The 18,086-nt window shown below is 31.9% G+C and overlaps 1 protein-coding gene across 8 annotated transcripts in view; it reads left to right on the plus strand.

Annotated features, from left to right (window-relative positions):
* Positions 1-4,425: 4,425 nt before the first annotated feature.
* Positions 4,426-18,086, plus strand: part of LOC130896919 (neutral ceramidase) — a 37,040-nt gene continuing 23,379 nt past the window's right edge. Inside the window, exons 1-4 of one of the 8 annotated variants that reach the window (XM_057805307.1) lie at positions 4,951-5,098; positions 5,283-5,387; positions 5,549-5,782; positions 17,153-17,299. In XM_057805307.1, the coding sequence (XP_057661290.1) occupies positions 17,171-17,299 (129 nt within the window). In that variant the 5' untranslated portion in view covers positions 4,951-5,098; positions 5,283-5,387; positions 5,549-5,782; positions 17,153-17,170. Of the gene's footprint in view, positions 4,898-4,930; positions 5,099-5,282; positions 5,388-5,548; positions 5,783-12,191; positions 12,478-15,989; positions 16,341-17,152; positions 17,300-18,086 lie in introns of those variants that run through there. The other 7 variants (XM_057805308.1, XM_057805306.1, XM_057805303.1 and 4 more) reach the window with 7 other exon arrangements.

An 18,086-nucleotide genomic window follows, 5' to 3' on the forward strand; every position in this document is an offset into this window, starting at 1 on the left:
AACTGCTCAGAAAATTCTAACTACGATTATTCCTTTATATTATGTAAATATAGGCCATTAATTAAAATCAGACAGAATTCGTGGCAAGGCACAGACTAAATAAAAAACAATGGAAGTATGCACTGGTCATCATGATTCAAAAACCTAGCAAACCTGCAGCAAAAGCTAGTTCATATTACTTTTTAAGCATAATCCCAATAATGTATAAAGTATTAGAAAGACTAGTTTCATATAAAATCCAAACAGTTGTTCCCATGAAGGAGCTCATACCACAGCACCAATTCGGTTTCAGACGCTCCACAATTTAACAATACCATAGAATATTTAACATAATTAAAGCAGAATATTTAACATAATTGAAGAAAAAAAGGTTTGTGCTGGAGTATCTCTCGATATACAACAGACTTTTGACAGAGTCTGACATGATGGCATTAAGAATTGATCAAATTGAGAGCTGACCAAACCTATCCCAACCTTGACCCTATCCTTAACTCACACTATTTTGTTTTATATGGAATCAAAGTTGGTAACCATGTTCATGTTAATTTTTATTTTCATTAAGTTGGCAGGCAACAACCACTTTTTGATGTGGCGCGAAATGAAGTGGCGACAGGCAAACGTACTCCAATTTGTAATCTCAAGAATTGTCAAGTATTGAGCAACAATCCGACTTTTGCTGATCAAAATAAGTATTGTCGAACGATTCAAAAAGTATTTTCATTTCGTATTAAATTAAGCTTTATTTTTGTATTCAAATCTTGTCGCCACATGCCAAGACTTTGTTCATTAATTTTCTTTCACAGAATTGTAAACAAACAAATAAGTTGCTTTTATATAGTTCTGAATATTTTTCTTATTAGAATTGTAAAAGTTAGATACTGATTTTGTCAACTTTGGACTTTATCATTTCTCAACAAAGAACACAAACCAACTGAAAATAACAACATATTCCTACAAACTGAAACCACATTAACCGTAACAACTGTACTTCGTTGTAAAATCTGGAATAGTTCTATTCCAATATTGAAAATCTGCTTCCATTACATGTAAAACTAATTCCTAGAAAGCTTGTATGAAAAGGACGAACGAAGCAATACGCAAAAAATATGACACCAAAGACCCGTCAAAAATAGTCTTGTTGAAATAGATTGTAGACGAAGTTTTGAATAAATTCTTACTTAGTATGTGATGAATTTGGTCGCAATAATGACTACAGATGCACTTCTTATAGCTTATGGATACACAGTAACTGCAAAGGATGGGACTCGCCAAAAGCATGACATCCATTGTCCACATAGTGACTATAATTGGACAATGGTGATCAAAGATGTTTATTTTAAGTTTGGCAATTGATATATGATTTCAAAGGTGATAAAACTCACTAAGACTGATTAAAATCTAGATGTATCAAGAATTTTGTGATTCATTCTTGCTTAAGTGCCTACCATAACCTCTTTTTCATTTAGCTAATTCTGTTTTTGTAGCGTATTACAATAAAAAAAATATTCTAAACACGATATATTTAAATTAAATACTCTCACATGAAGCATCTAAACATTCCAAATTCCTCAAATAAATACAAATAATCATGTTTACCCACATAAATGATAAATAGTTTAATGAATATAAAACAAATACTTGAAACGCCACACCTGATTTTGTAATAACGATATCGAAAATACAAATAATATTTTAACCCCATAATCTTATATTTGTAGATGATTCGGTAGTTGGTGAATAATCAAACATCATTACTTTTCAAATATCTAAAGTGCTTCTCTCGATGCTTATCGATAAAGTCACATACAATTTAGAAAGTAGTGAGATTGTAGAAGTGAGCAATGAAATATAAATATTGGATCAAATCAAATCAAATAGGGATCAAATGGTGACCAATATTCTACCACAATTTCATGCCGTGATAATTCTAGAACACATCGAATTACGGAAACGAGAAATAAAAGTTTTCTTCACCTACCGCTTCCACCGAGGTCGTCTGATCTGAATTTCATAAAGCATCTTTAGAATCAGTTACAAGAAGCAATTGAAGACCACAATTCGCGACCAGAAACCATACAAGACGAAAATCTTTTTGCAAAACTTTGGGCAAAAATCTCAAAACATTTATTGGGCAACTTGGTTGAGAGTCACGCAGAATAAAAGGGCTGCAGGTTTTGAGATATGACAACACTGATGTGAATATGTCAAATCTAATATTGCCATCATGAAGTTTGACATTTTTAATGGTGAATGGTATACTAATACATAAAATTTAAATACTTAGAACAGGTTATTGTGTATTTTAATACCAATTTAAAGTTTCATTTATAAATTTAACACAGAGTTGACTCCCGTTACCAGTCTTCATTGAAACACTGTCAAAAGCTGAGGCTCTTATGAGTCTAGACCAGTTTATGAGAAGTGCTGCTAAAGACATGAATATACATTTTCCAACCCTCCAAAAGCTGTTAAAGAAAAACTATTTATCGGGACGACGTCTTGGAAGTATTCACAGCAGATGTAGAAAAAGTTTTATCAGAGCTGATAAAATACGTATCTTTTATTTTCTTATTCAGAGATTCAGAGATTCAAATAAGGAAAGAAGCATATCAGTACATAGAAAAGCTCAAAATTTCAAACAATTTTGACAAAAATGCTAAAATGGATAGACGCAATTCGCTACATGGTTTTTAAAAAGAAGTGGTATATCTGTTTGGAAACCTGAAGCTACAAGTGTCAACAGAATAACAGCTTTCAATAAAGAATAAGTCCAAAATTTCTATAGACTATTAGAAAATCTAATGGACAAATATAGATTAAATCCTAATAAAATTATAACTGTGACAAAGCAGCCATAGAAGCCCCTACAACATCCCACAGGAAGCAGCCATTGGATCTCCCAATTTTTAATCCTCTTAAAACTGTTTGCAAGAAGGAGTGCAATTTATTTTCAAGATATCGCCTTACAGAGAAAATAACTCCAGCTGACAGGGCGGCTATTTTAAATAGAGCATACTCTACCGATGCATTTATAAACAAGGTAAATCAGGATTCCGGATATCAGGTATTGTCCTATATGATCCCAATGTCTGCTCAGATCCAATACCATCTACTTGTAATTCATCGACTACAACAAATTGAATACCATATACATCGTCTGCAGAAATACTTCAAACGCCATTAATACCATCAACATCATTAGCAACATTAGTTCCTGGTATATTGACATTGATGGTGAACGTACTTGGACCGTGTTGTCATACGAGTGCTATTTGAGTTGTTTCCAGAAATATTCTTTGGACGAAAAATGGAATTGAATGGTTATATTGCATGAACATTTGGTTGTTGAAAAGATTTGTTCTCGTTGGGTTCCTCAAAATTTGACAACGCTCAAAAAAACCTTGTGTTCATTGGTGCAAAAAAATGGAAAAAAAAATCAATCGTGGTTCCTCATAAGACGTCTAAAGATCGTGACAGGCGACGAATTATGTATCTATCTAAACTAAACAACAATCAACTGTATGGGTCTTTCAAGACAAGCCAAATCCAACAAAAGTTGTTGGCGCACGAAGCACGTTCAAGTAACTGGTCACCTGTTTTTTCGGAATAACTGCACATGTTACCACCGTTCTATTAGAGCAACGTAGAACGGCCAATTCTTAATGGTACATCAGCATTTGTTTTCCAGAAGTGTTACAAAAAAATCACAGAAACCAAAATTAATTAAACAGTCAAAACATTCGCCGTACAGGGAAACTAATCGCAGAAGACGAATCATTCTCCACCACGACAATGGGAGGTTAAAACAGAAACGTTTTTGAATAGTCAAAACATCGAATTGATGGGTAATCCACGGTACAAACGTTTATCTACAACTGAAGAAGTGGTTGATGCGTTCAAATCATCATGTTTTGGAGGTACCTCAAACGGAATGGAAAAAATACCTCAATAATTGGTTCAAACGTATTCAAACCTAAGTAGCAACCCCCGTAATATTTATGTTTAAACATTCTTCTTTATTAAATTCCTTTATAAATTATTTTGTTCTTTTCTTTTATTTTATTTAGTTCTTAGTATTCTAAGATAAGAACCTTTATGATTTTTTTGATGAACAAATATTTACTTTTTTAAGAAATATAACGATATTTCTTTTTGTTTTTGTGGTTAGTTATACTATTATGTATATCCCTTTTTAAATTCTTCATAAAAGGGTCATATCATCGACCATTTTCCACATCTAAATTCTTATCTAAAACCGTGGTATGCAGCTTATAACATAACAACCATAAATTTGTTCACATACGACATTTTAATAATCGAATTTTCATGTTTTACGACTGTGCTAAAAAGTTATCAGGAAACAATCAATAGAACAAAGAATAAATATTCATCGATTGCATCACCTTCAAAGTGGAATAATAAATTAGTAAAACATTAATCATTTTAACTCTAGTTACTCGCTGTTCAGGTATTTAATTTCCTTTTCAATAATGGATACAATTTTTCCATCACTCCCCGTATTCAAACCGAAGAGTCTAGACACAAGTTTTTGAGAAAAAAGATAACAGTGCTTAAGGGCGGAAGCTATCTCGAATCATTAAACAACTGATCGTTGATTTCAGTAAATTTCGAATTTATTAGAGTATCGATGTGAGGTTTTTATTTGTTTGTCGAGATAAAAAAAAAAGAATTTTAAGTGCTTTTCGCAATAATAATGAAGTGTTTCTGAAATACGGATGCCGTTATATAACTTAGAAGATTGTTCATTGACTAGCTTAAACTGATAAGTACATGATCACTTTTCAGATCGTTTTCCTTCTATTTATCAAATAACTGCTGCTAGTAAAACGGTGCGATCATATACGTTGTTTCTCAGAATCTATTTTTATTATTATTGGTAAGTATAAACAATTTATAAAGTTGTTATGATGATGCTATTTCCTTACTTTTAGTATAAACAAAATATATGTGAATCTTAACATTCTATAATATTTATCAGTTTGAATTAGTGAAAACATGGAAAATATATTTAAAAATAGTGTACAAAGTGTATTTTTATAAAAAGAAAAACCATTTTTTATTTTTATGTAGGGAACAAGTAAGTTTTTTTCAGAAGAATCATTACAATCTATAAAATATAAATATTTAATAATAATAATACGTTTTTCCTCAAATATTTTGAATATCACTTAGTTGACTTTTTGTTGCGCAGTAGTCACTTCTAATTTATTTATTTTAACGCTAAAGTTTTTGAAAAAATTAATTTGTTATCATTCTTTCAGCCCAATCGATAAAACCGTAGTGTCGTTTCTAAAACGTCCTCTATTTAAATTCTAACACCGAAGCTTAAAGTAAATTTAGAGCAATTCGATTCTTCATATTCGCTGGTAAGTTTTTCTAATATCTTTTACTTTGCTTTTTTTATACTATAGTGTTTACAAAATTCCAATCGTCTTTAATAATTTCTCCGGGGGGTATTGGAAAACTTTCTAGCGAATATAAAGAATCGTATCATCACAAATTTACTAGATTTACTTTGATTTTATAGTTCAATTGTAGAAATTATATAGAGGACGTTTTAGAAACGAACTGAGGTTTTCTTGAACTCTCCGAATGGAGTGGGAGGTCGATAACAAATTAATTTCTTCAAAAACTTGAACGTTGGAATAAATAAATCAGAAGTAACTGCTGTACTTAGCAAACTAGGAAATTTTGGATATATAAAAAACATAACAAGCCGAATGGTACATATTATAATAATTTTTAATATAAATAAGAGCAGGTAGGTACAAACAAGGTGATTAATTAGTGTGATAAAGTTTAGTGCCTCCTTAGTCTTTTGAAATATCAAATTGGACATTTGAGGGATTATAGCCATCATTAGTCTTCACATTTTAAAATTATTCACAATCTTACAGGGAGTTCCAGAATGCAGTGCCGTATAAAAGTTACATTTTTCTTAATGAAACACCCTATATTTTATTACTTATTTGAAATCAGACTTCCCCATTAGAATAATATAGGATTGTGACTGTTGCGGCCAAAGCATTCGAATATTGTTAAAAATGATTTATTTCGTTAATATTTATTGAATCAAAATACTAATACATTCGGATTTTTCAAATGAATCACCCTGTATTTTATGAAGGTATTTACTAACATACTTATTTTTCTATTATACATTCTCTATGCCTAAACCTGACATTTTATCTTTGCAGAAATATTCCGAAATTTATTCCGTATTCTCTCCATCATGTCATCTCTTTGTTGGAGGTGTTTTGTACACTTCATTCTTAATGTACCCTAGAAAAATGAGTTCATTTTATTGAAATCTGGTGATCTTGGTGGCCACTGTACCAGATCATCCCTTCCGATCTATCTTCCAGAAAATAGTCCAATCAGTTCACCATTAATTAATTGGTTGCAAAAACCACATACTTTGACATGCACGAAGTGGGAATTCTTCCAATAAAAGAGGTAATTGGTTTACTAGGAAACCTAAATACATCTCTGCTTTTGAATGTTCCTTAAAAAATATGGTGCTACTATTTTTATTAAACGTGGTTTCATCTCTGAATAAAACATACTTCTGTATGGGTTTTCAGTAACTGCCAGTAAAACATTAATTTCGTTTTCACCTGCCACAGAAGTTTTGAATCGTTCATGTTTTTCATAATTAACTGAGCCCGTGAGATTGAACGCTCCATCGATCTCTGTAAGCTTGCTTTTATAGGTTGCCGTCCTTCAGGAAAACGTTCATGGTATAGTCTTGCTGATAGTTAGGCATTTTTATTACATCCTCCCAATATCAAGATCATATCAATCATGTCATTACTAGGAAATTCATTTATGTCTTCATTTATGTTTGTTATGTTATGTGATTAGATTTAGGTGCATAATCATTATTTTGGACATCAAAACTTTAGGTATAGAAAAAATGCTTAAAAAAGAAGTATTCTGGTAGTACTTTTCGATACTCACATAAAATACAGGTTGATTCATTTGAAAAAATCGAGAATATAATGTCTTGTTTCACACTGTATCAAATTTAATGAAGATTAACGAAAGAAGTAATTTTCGAGAATTATTACTATTATTCGAATGCTATGGCTGCAACAGATCTTCATTCTTGAATTTCACTTACATTGTACAAGGTATTGAATTTGTATTTCTATGGAAAATTGGCTATAACTTTTCAAATACCCCGGGTGAGAGGTGTTCCATTTAACTTTGATAAGGTACAACATTCTGGAACTTCATGTGAATAATTTTAAAATGTGAAGACTAATGATAACTATAATCAAATATTTAAATTGATATCTCAAGGACAAATGAGGCACTGAACTTTACCACACCAATCATTCACACTGTATAATGAACATGAAGAACTTGTTTTGGTATAATTGAACAGTTATATCAAATAATGTTCTTCTAAACAAGTTAATTAATAATAGTTATATTTATACAGACACTGATAGAGATAGAAATTTTTTTTTTTTTTTATTATTATTGGCTGTTGAGATTTAGCTCCACCGAGAGAGAATAGTCCCAGAGTTAGCTACAATAAACAGGGTCGATAAGGTGCAAGCTTGTAAACTAGAGGCCCCAACTTAGTACATCACCAAACGCCACTTCTTAAGGTCAGCACAGGTTGGATATGAAAATGCCAGCAGGTTTTTTCGAACGGAAAAATTGGCTGAAAACCTCATAACGTGCGCGCGTGAAACCTTTTGTAACGAGGGGTTTAAACCTCAAATAAGAGCGGTGTAATAGTGCAAAAAGTTTTGCAGGCTAGAAAACCTCGTGAGAAGTGATTGAAAGTGCTGGAAAACTCATATGAAAAACCTCATAACGAGCGTGCGTCCACCTACTCGAGCCGCCGCTAACAACGCAAAAAAACGGGCTTCTAATTTTTTTTTATCATTTACTGCGCCGATTATCAATTGATTTTGATCAATTTTTTTCTAAAACTTCTGGGAATAGTTGTGACTCCAAGAACCTAAGAAAAGTCTTGCGCTCTTATTTGAGGTTTGAACCGCACGTAACAAAAGGTTTCACGCGTGAAAGTTTTTCAACCAATTTTTCCGTTCGGGAAAACCGGCTGGCATTTTCATTTCCGACCTGTACTGACCTTAAGAAGTGGAGTTTGGTGATGTACGAATTTGGGGCCGCCAGTTTACAAGCTGTCTATTTTCAAGTCTCGTATAACATTTTCTGCACCCTAAAATTCGGATATATGAACATATTTATGAGACATACTAGTTGAAAAGATATAGTATAAATAACTGCTGCTATGAAAATACTTTAGCCGCACGTTTCACCCTATATCGTTTTTCCATAGGGAAAATTATAACTTGGAATGTTTGTGTAAAAAAGTATAACGAAAAATTTAGTTCAAATTTTAAGCTTTGCATTGAATTGCAAAAAAATTCCATACAGGTCAAGTTATAAGACATTCGAAGAATGTTAATACTGTTGTTTCAAAATTGCAAAATTCTTATTATCGTATAAAATTTCACAAAAAAAACTCAGAAAGAAGTGATTAAATACAAAAACTATTTTACCTTCACCCTGTGATAGTTGTTGGGCCAGAAGGTCGTTAGAAAATGAATAAGGTTACCTTTAAGCCATAATCAATAAAAAACGTGTAATTTTAGTCAATTAAACAACACGTTTCGTTAAAAACGCTTCACAAGTAAATTTTAAAATACGAGATTTAGCTTTAAAAACAGAATAGAACAAAGTTTTATCCTCATTACCTAGGACCTTTCCATATAACAAAAATAATAAGTATAAACTCAAAATAATAAAAAGGTAATCGTGCATAAAAACAGATTGTATTTGTATAATAAGTTTAACATTTGTAACATAGTGTACAAAGCAGTAAGCATGGAAATTCAACAACAGACTCTAAAAAATAAAGAAACAATTTAGTAAGTGAGAACAAGACATTGTAGTTTCAATATTTTAGTATCGAAAAATTATCAGGGATAATTTTCCTCCTCCAAGAAGGAATGATGTGACGGCTGTTGGACCAAAATATCATTAGAAAATTAATAAGGTTACTTGTAAGCCGTTATTAAACAAAAACGTGTAATTTTAGTCAATTAAACAACACGTTTCATTAGAAACACGATGTTAATATAAACAACAAGACCTTCATACTAAACATTCGTGTATGTGATGTCAAGATACTTCATAATTTGTATATATGTAACTAAATTAGCATAGTTATGTTTACTACAGTCACCGATATGTTTTAGGTGTTCAGTACTCATAGTAGATACTATTAGTTGTTATTAAATATGTAAATGAAAATATACTAGTGATTTTTGGTTTTATTACATTCTCACGGATTGGAGAACTCACCTGCAATCCTTAAAACCCTGCAAAATAGGTCGCCATGATTCTAGACCACATAAAAAGCAATATGTAGCTGTTGAAACTTTTAGATTTCATACTAGCGCATTTCCTGCTGTATCATTGGAACAAAAAGGCCTAGCTAAATTGATTTAAAAATAGTTGAGCTTTATTATGCATTTATTCAGAGAAATAAACCAAAACAAAAGAGTCATCATTCTATAATTCGGTCTGTTAACAGCCAGAATAGAAACTTTACACTACACCAGTACTAAATCCAAATGAAATTTGTTAATATTATCTATAACTCTTGAATTCATTCATAAAAAACAACTTGACACAAAACTAAATGAATTAGTGTTAAGAGGTATGGCCAATACGTAATACGCTCCATGAGTTCTTGACCTCATATAGTAAATAGAGTAAGTTCGCAAAAATCTTCAACTCGAACGTCTCAAATTTTTGACTAAAAAAGGATTAACACCAACACAAATCAAAAACAGAATGTATGATGTTTACGGTGACTTGAGTCCATCATTTGCAACAATTAAAAATTGGTCTAAATTATTCAGCTGAGGACGAGAGTCATTGGGAGAAGATCCATGTGATAGAGGTCTTTTGACGTGACTAATCCAGATAACATTAAATTAGTGGGAGAAATATCTTTTTCGAGATCATTATCATTCAATTTGTAGGATACTCGGAACATTTATATCAATGTCGATTTTTATTTACATTTGTGGTTCTTCATTCTCTTTTCGAGTTGAATGATTTCGTTAATATTAAGCAAGAGAAATGTTCTAGATTTATTTCCATTACTGACCTTGTTATAATATACAAAATATGTTCTTGACCAACATCTGTTAAGCTCTCATCGAATCTTCAATGGGTTATTCTTTATATGTTATGTGCTTAAAAAATGATTTTTCAAATGAAATAGCTGTTTATTCATTTTTATTTGTGGTACACATTGTTAACGTCAACTTTTGCAAATAAAGATACATAAACTTTCAATTTTCCATAGAATCAACATTACGCGATTATATTGCAGTTATTGAAGCTTTATTGTGAACCGATTTGCATGAAATTTTGGAATTAGGCTCATCCTCAAAAGTGAAAATGACCTGAACTCCGCACTCAATTTATTGGCAATTGAAAATTCGGAATTTTTTCACGATTATCTCCAAAAATGAACAAATTGGTTTGTTATAGAGTGTTCTAAGTGCAATATTAAGCGAGATATTAAAGATTAAAACCGTTTTTAATCAATCAATGTATTCAAGGCCATCTAGCGGCGAGCAGTTACATTTTATGCATTCTAATGAAACTGGGTTTTGTAGTACTTGAAATAAGCTTTAAAATGAGCACTGTTAAAAAAGTCTTTTGCACATAAAATGAGTGAGCTTTAATGCAAATAAGAGGAACATCTAATGGGCTTTTCTTTTAAATCAATGGGTTTCATTTCCACAAAAATTAAAATGAATCGTATTCCGTCTAGAATTAACTTTAATATGTAGAGTTTGATGGATTCTAGCAGTTTGGTTGCTTTAGGACACATATTTTCCAAAAAAAGCACGATTTTAAGAAAAAAAAATTTTAAAATAGCACCTTCTTTTCATAATATCTCAAAAATGATGAAAGATGCGTATAAAAGTATAATAATGAAAAATGCAGGTCTTTTTCTGACACATAAAAATTGTCGGAGTTATGATTGTTTAAAGAGCGCGCGGCAGCGCATTCGCAGTCTCTCTCCAGCCCTTTGACCCTTCACCGTTTTAAAATAAAAGGTTTTTCACTATATATTGTAATAGAAAAAGTTGTAGCTCTTTTAATTACCTTTAAAATGGTTTTTATAAGTTGTGATAGCATCAAAGTTATGGTCCAAAAACTAATCGTATTTTTTTCTACTTAGTAAACTGAAAATTTCGGAGTGTGAATATTTGAAGCAAATTGAAAGTACACAGTGATAGAGACCCAGAGGTTTTTATAGTTTTTATGCATTGTCATGCTAAGGTTGCAGAATTTTTTAAAATGTATTACTAATTCAATCTAGTACAGTTTTAGACAACTTGTAAGTTTATATTTTATTCAATAAATGGTGATTTCTTAGTCATATATATTTACTATTTTAATTTAGGGGTAGTTTTAAGGTTTGAAAAGCTTGAGAATATGCTAATCATTTTCGAGAATGTGGAATAACATTTAAATCCTTTTTTTCATTTCATCAATACAAATTTTTTTAAGCAATTTTTTATCATGGGGTTGTTTTTAAGGGTCGAAAGGGGGTTACAAATTCGATAATTAAGATAGAGATCATAAAATATTACTTACTCTATGCTTAAATCTTTTTAAGTCAAATCAAAGTAATTTTTTATGATTTTTTCAATTTAGAGGTTGTTTGCAAGGATTGTAAGGTTTTCAAGGGGTTAAAAATGATTCTATTATGAGATAATTGTGTTAGAAAACACTTCACAATTCCCCTCCTCAATATTTAACATGTTTTCTAGCGATAAAATGACTCAATGTCAATTTTCCATTAAAGGATTACTTACATCCCTTAAAAATAAGCTCAGATCATTATCAGTTACCAAAATTCCAAAATTTAATGCAAATCGCTTCAATGACTGCACTAATATTATTTTAGTTTATAGTAATTCGAAAATGAATCTATATATTGTATGATAGACGGCTTTTAAATGTAATCATAAAACAGTTTTTATTCTCAAATCAAAATAGTAATAAATTCTAAATTTTTTAAGCATGTAATAGTTTTTTTAAAAAATAATAAAAACGTAAGGCCAAAGATTACATTGAAATACTTCGAACATCTGTGAACCAGACACAGTCTTTCATAGTTAACATTATGTAAAACAGCGAAATCTAGTTTTACAGTGCTGTTTCATGATGATTGTTAAGTTCATTCAATGATTCGCGATTCCATTTTCAATAGTTAGTGAAATGTGATTTGTTGTTTTAACTGATTCTGTACTATCGATCGATCACTGTGCAGGTCACTAAAACGTTCAAGATCAAAAGTTTCTCAGTTCAATATTCTAATTTTCTACTGTCAACGTAAATATTATTAGTGATTCACAAATTCAGAAGTATTCCTTTCTTGTAAGTACATATTTTATTTGTTCTAGTCTAATTTTATTTAATCTAGAAAAATGATCTAAACCACATTTTGGTTGACGTGTGGGTTAGATGAAGATTTCTTTGTGCAAAGAAAACTTCAGCTTTCTTGGTCTATTTTGGGGTAAATGAATGAATGAATGAAAATTGTGAGAGCCTAATCTTGAACATCTCAACTTGTCTTTCTTATGGCCAAATCGTAAGCCTCTATCTGCTAAGAAATAAAGATTTGTCCAGCTTCATTCTCCAAGATACCAAGTCGTTTCATAACTTCATAGATAATGTCGAGGGTGGTTTTGGATATTGGTATTGGGCGGATTTTCAAATTGATCAAGATCAAATAGATGACTAATAAAACTGATACTACTTAAACATAATATTCTGTTTTTAGGATCGATATTCGTATTCTTGCATTTGTCTAGGGAAAGACATTCTGAAGAAAATTATCATAAATTGTAATTATTTATTGAAACACAATCAAACATTTCTAACTGAACTGCACACTGTCCAACATTGTGTTATTTACATAGGGAAAAAATTGAAATATAGAAAAATTTAGTGGGTTAATTTACAACTTATCAAATAAAAACAAAAAAAAAACTATAATAACTTCCACATACTTCTGGAGTCTGCAGAGGATATTTCTTTGAACTTAGAGTATTCAAAGATTCTGCCTTATAGGCTTGAAGTCAACGCTGGTGTTCCTCAGGGATGAATCCTGTACATCAACGATCTACTTGACAAAACCGCAGACTCGATCTATAGCTTCGGCGACGATATCCACTCCTTCTTGTGCTTCAAATATCTGATCAAATTACGTTCATATTGATGAAGCATGGGACAATAACTAGATAAAGAAAGTAAAATTCTCCTGAAAAATATCCAACAAGTAGCATGAGAAGATCGAAAGCAAATAATGATTCAAAGAAATCAGGTACAAACATCGATATTAAAACATAGCAACCAAAACGAAGAATCCAATATCTTAGAAATGAATCTATTGGCAACTACTTGAGTAAACCGTCTAATTATTACAGATAGGACTACCTAACAACACTAGATAAAGAAAGTGAAGTTTTCCTGAGACATATCCGACCCCCAAATGATCCAAAGAAATCAGGACTAACATGCTGAGCCAGTCTTGCTGGATAATCCTCTACTTCCATGGCATGCACTTTCTGGATGTGAAAAAGGTGAAGAGGTTGCTCCTGGAGAATCCTAAGAATAGTTCTCGTACGCTAGTTGTGGAATCAGCATGAACTGCATCTAATGCATTCTGCTCTAAATCTGGTGTTCGTATACTTTGCTTTTGACCTTCGCCACCTTTTTTTGCTAATATACGTTTTTATTTATTCACTTTTTTTATTGTGTTCGATAAATAATTACAATTTATGATAATTTTCTTCAGAATGTCTCTTTATGGCGAACGGTTTTCTTGGCATGTACAACGATCTGAGAATCTATATATCTCCCAAACTACAAATTTTATCGAGTTAAACAAAGAGTACCTTTTTGTTACAAAATCTGTTGAAAAATTAATTTTTGCTATTTTTAGATTGTACAGGTTGTCCTGTAGTTACGGATTGCTAACTATTTGGAATGAGCGTTTGCAATAACGAATTGAATAGCATATCGAGTATTTGCAAAGGATGAAGATCTTTCAATAGTTAATGGTACCTCAAAATTGAAATTCTTGTAAAAGAACGGAAACATTAATTTTGGTAGATTGGCAATATCATTATTTAAAAATAGATGGAGTTACACTATAACTCAGAAGTCTTTGAGTACAATTCCAATACCAATAAGTACATGAAGTAACCGTAGATGTTAAAAACCATTCCTATCGTCTAGGGAGCGGTACTGTATTCTGGAACGTATAAATGAGGATCGACCAGATACTACACGGTTAATATTCCGATTACTGGTACCAATTAGGAGATACGTCTCAAGGTTAAGTTAGATCACCTATCAGCTGATTGAGGATCCTAACCCAAAACGAAATTTAAATCACAATTTCCAAACGTAGCGTTCAATTTTCCGTGGAAATTTCAAATTTAAAATATGATCAACAATAATTTCTGATTTTGATTACTTTTTTGTACTTCAAGTTTGTATGTTGAATGTCAAAAATTATAAAAACCGCAAACGTCAGATTAAAAATCAAAGACAAATATCACCTCATCAGTTCCGAATAACAATGAACGCGATCCGGTTTATATTTCGAACATTAAGATCATGATGAGGTTAACGCGACCATAATTTCCTAGAAGTCCGAATGTAACCCCGGATAGGTGAAACCCCAGATCAACCACCTCCTTGGTTTATTGACAGCACTAAAAGTACATGGAAACAGCAGTTTCCTTTCTGTTTTTGGTGACATATTTGAGTTTAAAGTTCAATCTTTCGTCCAGTTATTTTTTGAAACAATTCAATGGAGTTGCATGAACCAAAACTATTAGGATCGTTGATCTTAAATATGATGGATCCTTCCATTTTTATTGATGGGAAGAATGGGGCTTCAGAAACAAAACAAAAAAAAAACGAGAGAAACGAAAATATTTTATTATATTATTACGATTTTAGGAAACAGTAAAGGCGATTACAGCATATGCTCAAAATGTTGTCCATTTACTTCAATACAACAAGTAATGCGATTTTTAAAACATTGTAATACATTTTTCGACATCCCTGACTGTTCAATTCTTCTTATGTCTTTGGTAATCCTATCTTCTAATTCCTGACATTGACATTGTTTTATAAACGATGTTTTTAAGTGACCCGACAGAAAATAGTCTAAAGGATTCATGTCGGGTGATGGCGGGTGTCTAGTAGTCAAGTGTGGATCGTCTTCTAGCAATACACAAACATCTGAAGATTTGTTTTCAGTTGATGCAGTTTTTCTGCGCCCTGATTTGGATAAATCTTTAACTAAACCAGTCTCGTTAAACTTTTTCACCAATTTCCTGACAGTAGATCTTATTATTGGATTTCGATATCGGATATAAATTATTAAAAATATCACACATTATTTCTTGTTGACTTCTACGCCTATCACCAAAAAGTTCAGAATGTGGGATAGCTTCAATTGCCAGAGATCTTCATCTTCTATTTCATACTGGATTTACGTAGTGTTTCACACAGAATGTGGATGGAGGTTTCGTCCTCTGCGCAACAGAATCTGCAGGCTGCGTTAACTGCTTCAAATTGTTTATTTTGTTTTTGGCCTATTGAAAGATTTGTTGTTACCACATTCAGAACACTATTCTCTAAGCGCTGCCTATTGCTGTAATGTTCAATAAACAATTTATTGTTTTGTAAGATAAATTTCTATATGATTTACTCCAACTTTTTGGCAAATGAAGAGAACAAGAGAAATAGGACAACGGCTTTGTTTTGAGAAAAAAGAATTCTCCCTCGTAAAAACTGTATTCCCGATTAACACATAGTTTTTCGATTAAAAAAATTACTTACAGGTATATCATTGATAACATTAGTTATTAGAAAGCTGTGTTAGTTGTCATTGACGTAGTTAGGGCAACAATTAACATACAAAGAGTCAGCGATATTAACCGATACATTATTATGCATATTTTGAGAAAATAAGCATGCAACAATATTTTTTAATTATAGTCGCATATCTAGAAAAACAATACGCCGATAATATATTTATAAATAGTGCGTATAAATGCATATAAACAACTATGATTTTTCCTCAAGATATCTCGAACTAGTGTATAAATCGGGAAATTATAAAACTCGTGAGATATCAATTATAGATCCATCCAAAATATTAAACTTCATCGAATGACATCCCAAGGAAACAAATTTCAAAAAGTGTGTTTTAAACGGTAAGATTCCTTGTTTTACTTTTAAATTACGATCACTCAATAAAATTATGTGGTAAAGTGATTCTTATACCGAATTTGGATTATGGACAGAAAATTACTTTGAATATCTACCGACAGGAAGTACACATGCAAATGCAAATGCAATGCAAATAAATAGGGTTCGACGATGTAGACAATTCAAATACCTAGGAGGCATAATTTCGGAAGATGGAACAACAAAAGTCGATATAAGAAATAGAATGCAACGAGGGGGGAAAAGAGACACAAATTCTGAACTCATTGCTGTGGTCAGAAAAACTTAACCTAAACACAAAAATGATAATATACAAAGTCCCAGTGGAACCCATTTTAACGTATGAATATGAGTGCTGGTAACCAACAGGTAGGAGAAAAATATAAAAATATAGAGGCTGTGGAAAAGGACTACTTAAGAAGATCGTCCAGGATATCCAGAACAGAGAAGGCACGGGATGATGATATACGACGAAGAACAGCTCGAGTATACACGACTTCAAAAGAGAATACAGACTAAGCAACTGCTCTGGTACGGATATGTGATGAGGATGGAGCAGAACGACTGACCGAATAAAACATCAATGTATCAACCGCAGAATAGAAGGAGACGAAGAAGACCCTTAAGGACTTGGAAGGAAGTAATTGAACAAGTTATGAAAGACAGATCTATCCAGGAAAACGAGTGGATAGATGCGGCTGTAAGATCCCCGCTGTATATATAAATTACTTTGAAAAGAAATTAACCGTCTCATTTGCGTCATTGGAAATACGATGTTCTTCTTATATCTTATTTTTAGGATTCCTGAATAAGAAACATGTTGATTAAGCTTCAGCTGTTATCCCTGGCTGTTTTGCTAAGTGCTATACTAACAGCAGCAGAGACGAGCTACAAAGTTGGTGTTGGAAGAGCGGATTGTACAGGACCAGCTGCTGAAATTACTTTTGTGAGTATCAGGGGTATAGATGTTGGTACTTAAGTTTCGATATAGACCAATAAAAACAAATATTCAGGTAATTTTATAGTTTCGCGATCTTCTCGTTTTTTTGCTGTAGAAAATCGATAAATCATCCGATTTCGATCAATTTTTTTTCAAATCTTCGTTTTTACGACGAAATTACGAAAAAAATTATGGGAGTAAAAAAAAAGAAAACTTATATTGGGTTCAGGGCATGAAAATGTTCATGAAAATGTATGAGGTTGTTATATTTTTGTCATAATCTACACAAAGAAACGATACGTGAAGATGATCATGTGATTTACTCCTACGAAACCAAAACCAAAGCTTGCTGCTCACTTGAACTAACCTTGTGAATATAGAAGATCGTAGCGAGCACATGTTCTATTAACTAATTCATATTTCGATGGCAAATCGTATCTACTACTATTTACACTCTAATAACAGTCACTCAACTGCTTACAACTTGAGGATGATTGTATTTTTTCTATCTCTAACTCCTATAGTTTCGTATCATGTCAAGACATGAAGAATGGCCCTCGTATTTTGATAAATCGAAGAAACCAAATCACCAAAGTTACATTTTTGATTGTGATACTTCAACGAAAACTCGCACCAAAACTGGTCGACCTAATAATGAAAAATCCTTGGACTTTATGCGTAGTTTTGTAGATAAATCCTCATATATCTAGTCGGAAAATTGAATTACAAATAATTTCTTTAACAAAAATGCAGTTGATAACATTAATTTCAATAAAGTTTAGTTTAAGTTTCA

Source organism: Diorhabda carinulata, chromosome 8, assembly GCF_026250575.1.
Source record: "Diorhabda carinulata isolate Delta chromosome 8, icDioCari1.1, whole genome shotgun sequence".
Taxonomy (NCBI): Eukaryota; Metazoa; Arthropoda; class Insecta; order Coleoptera; family Chrysomelidae; genus Diorhabda; species Diorhabda carinulata.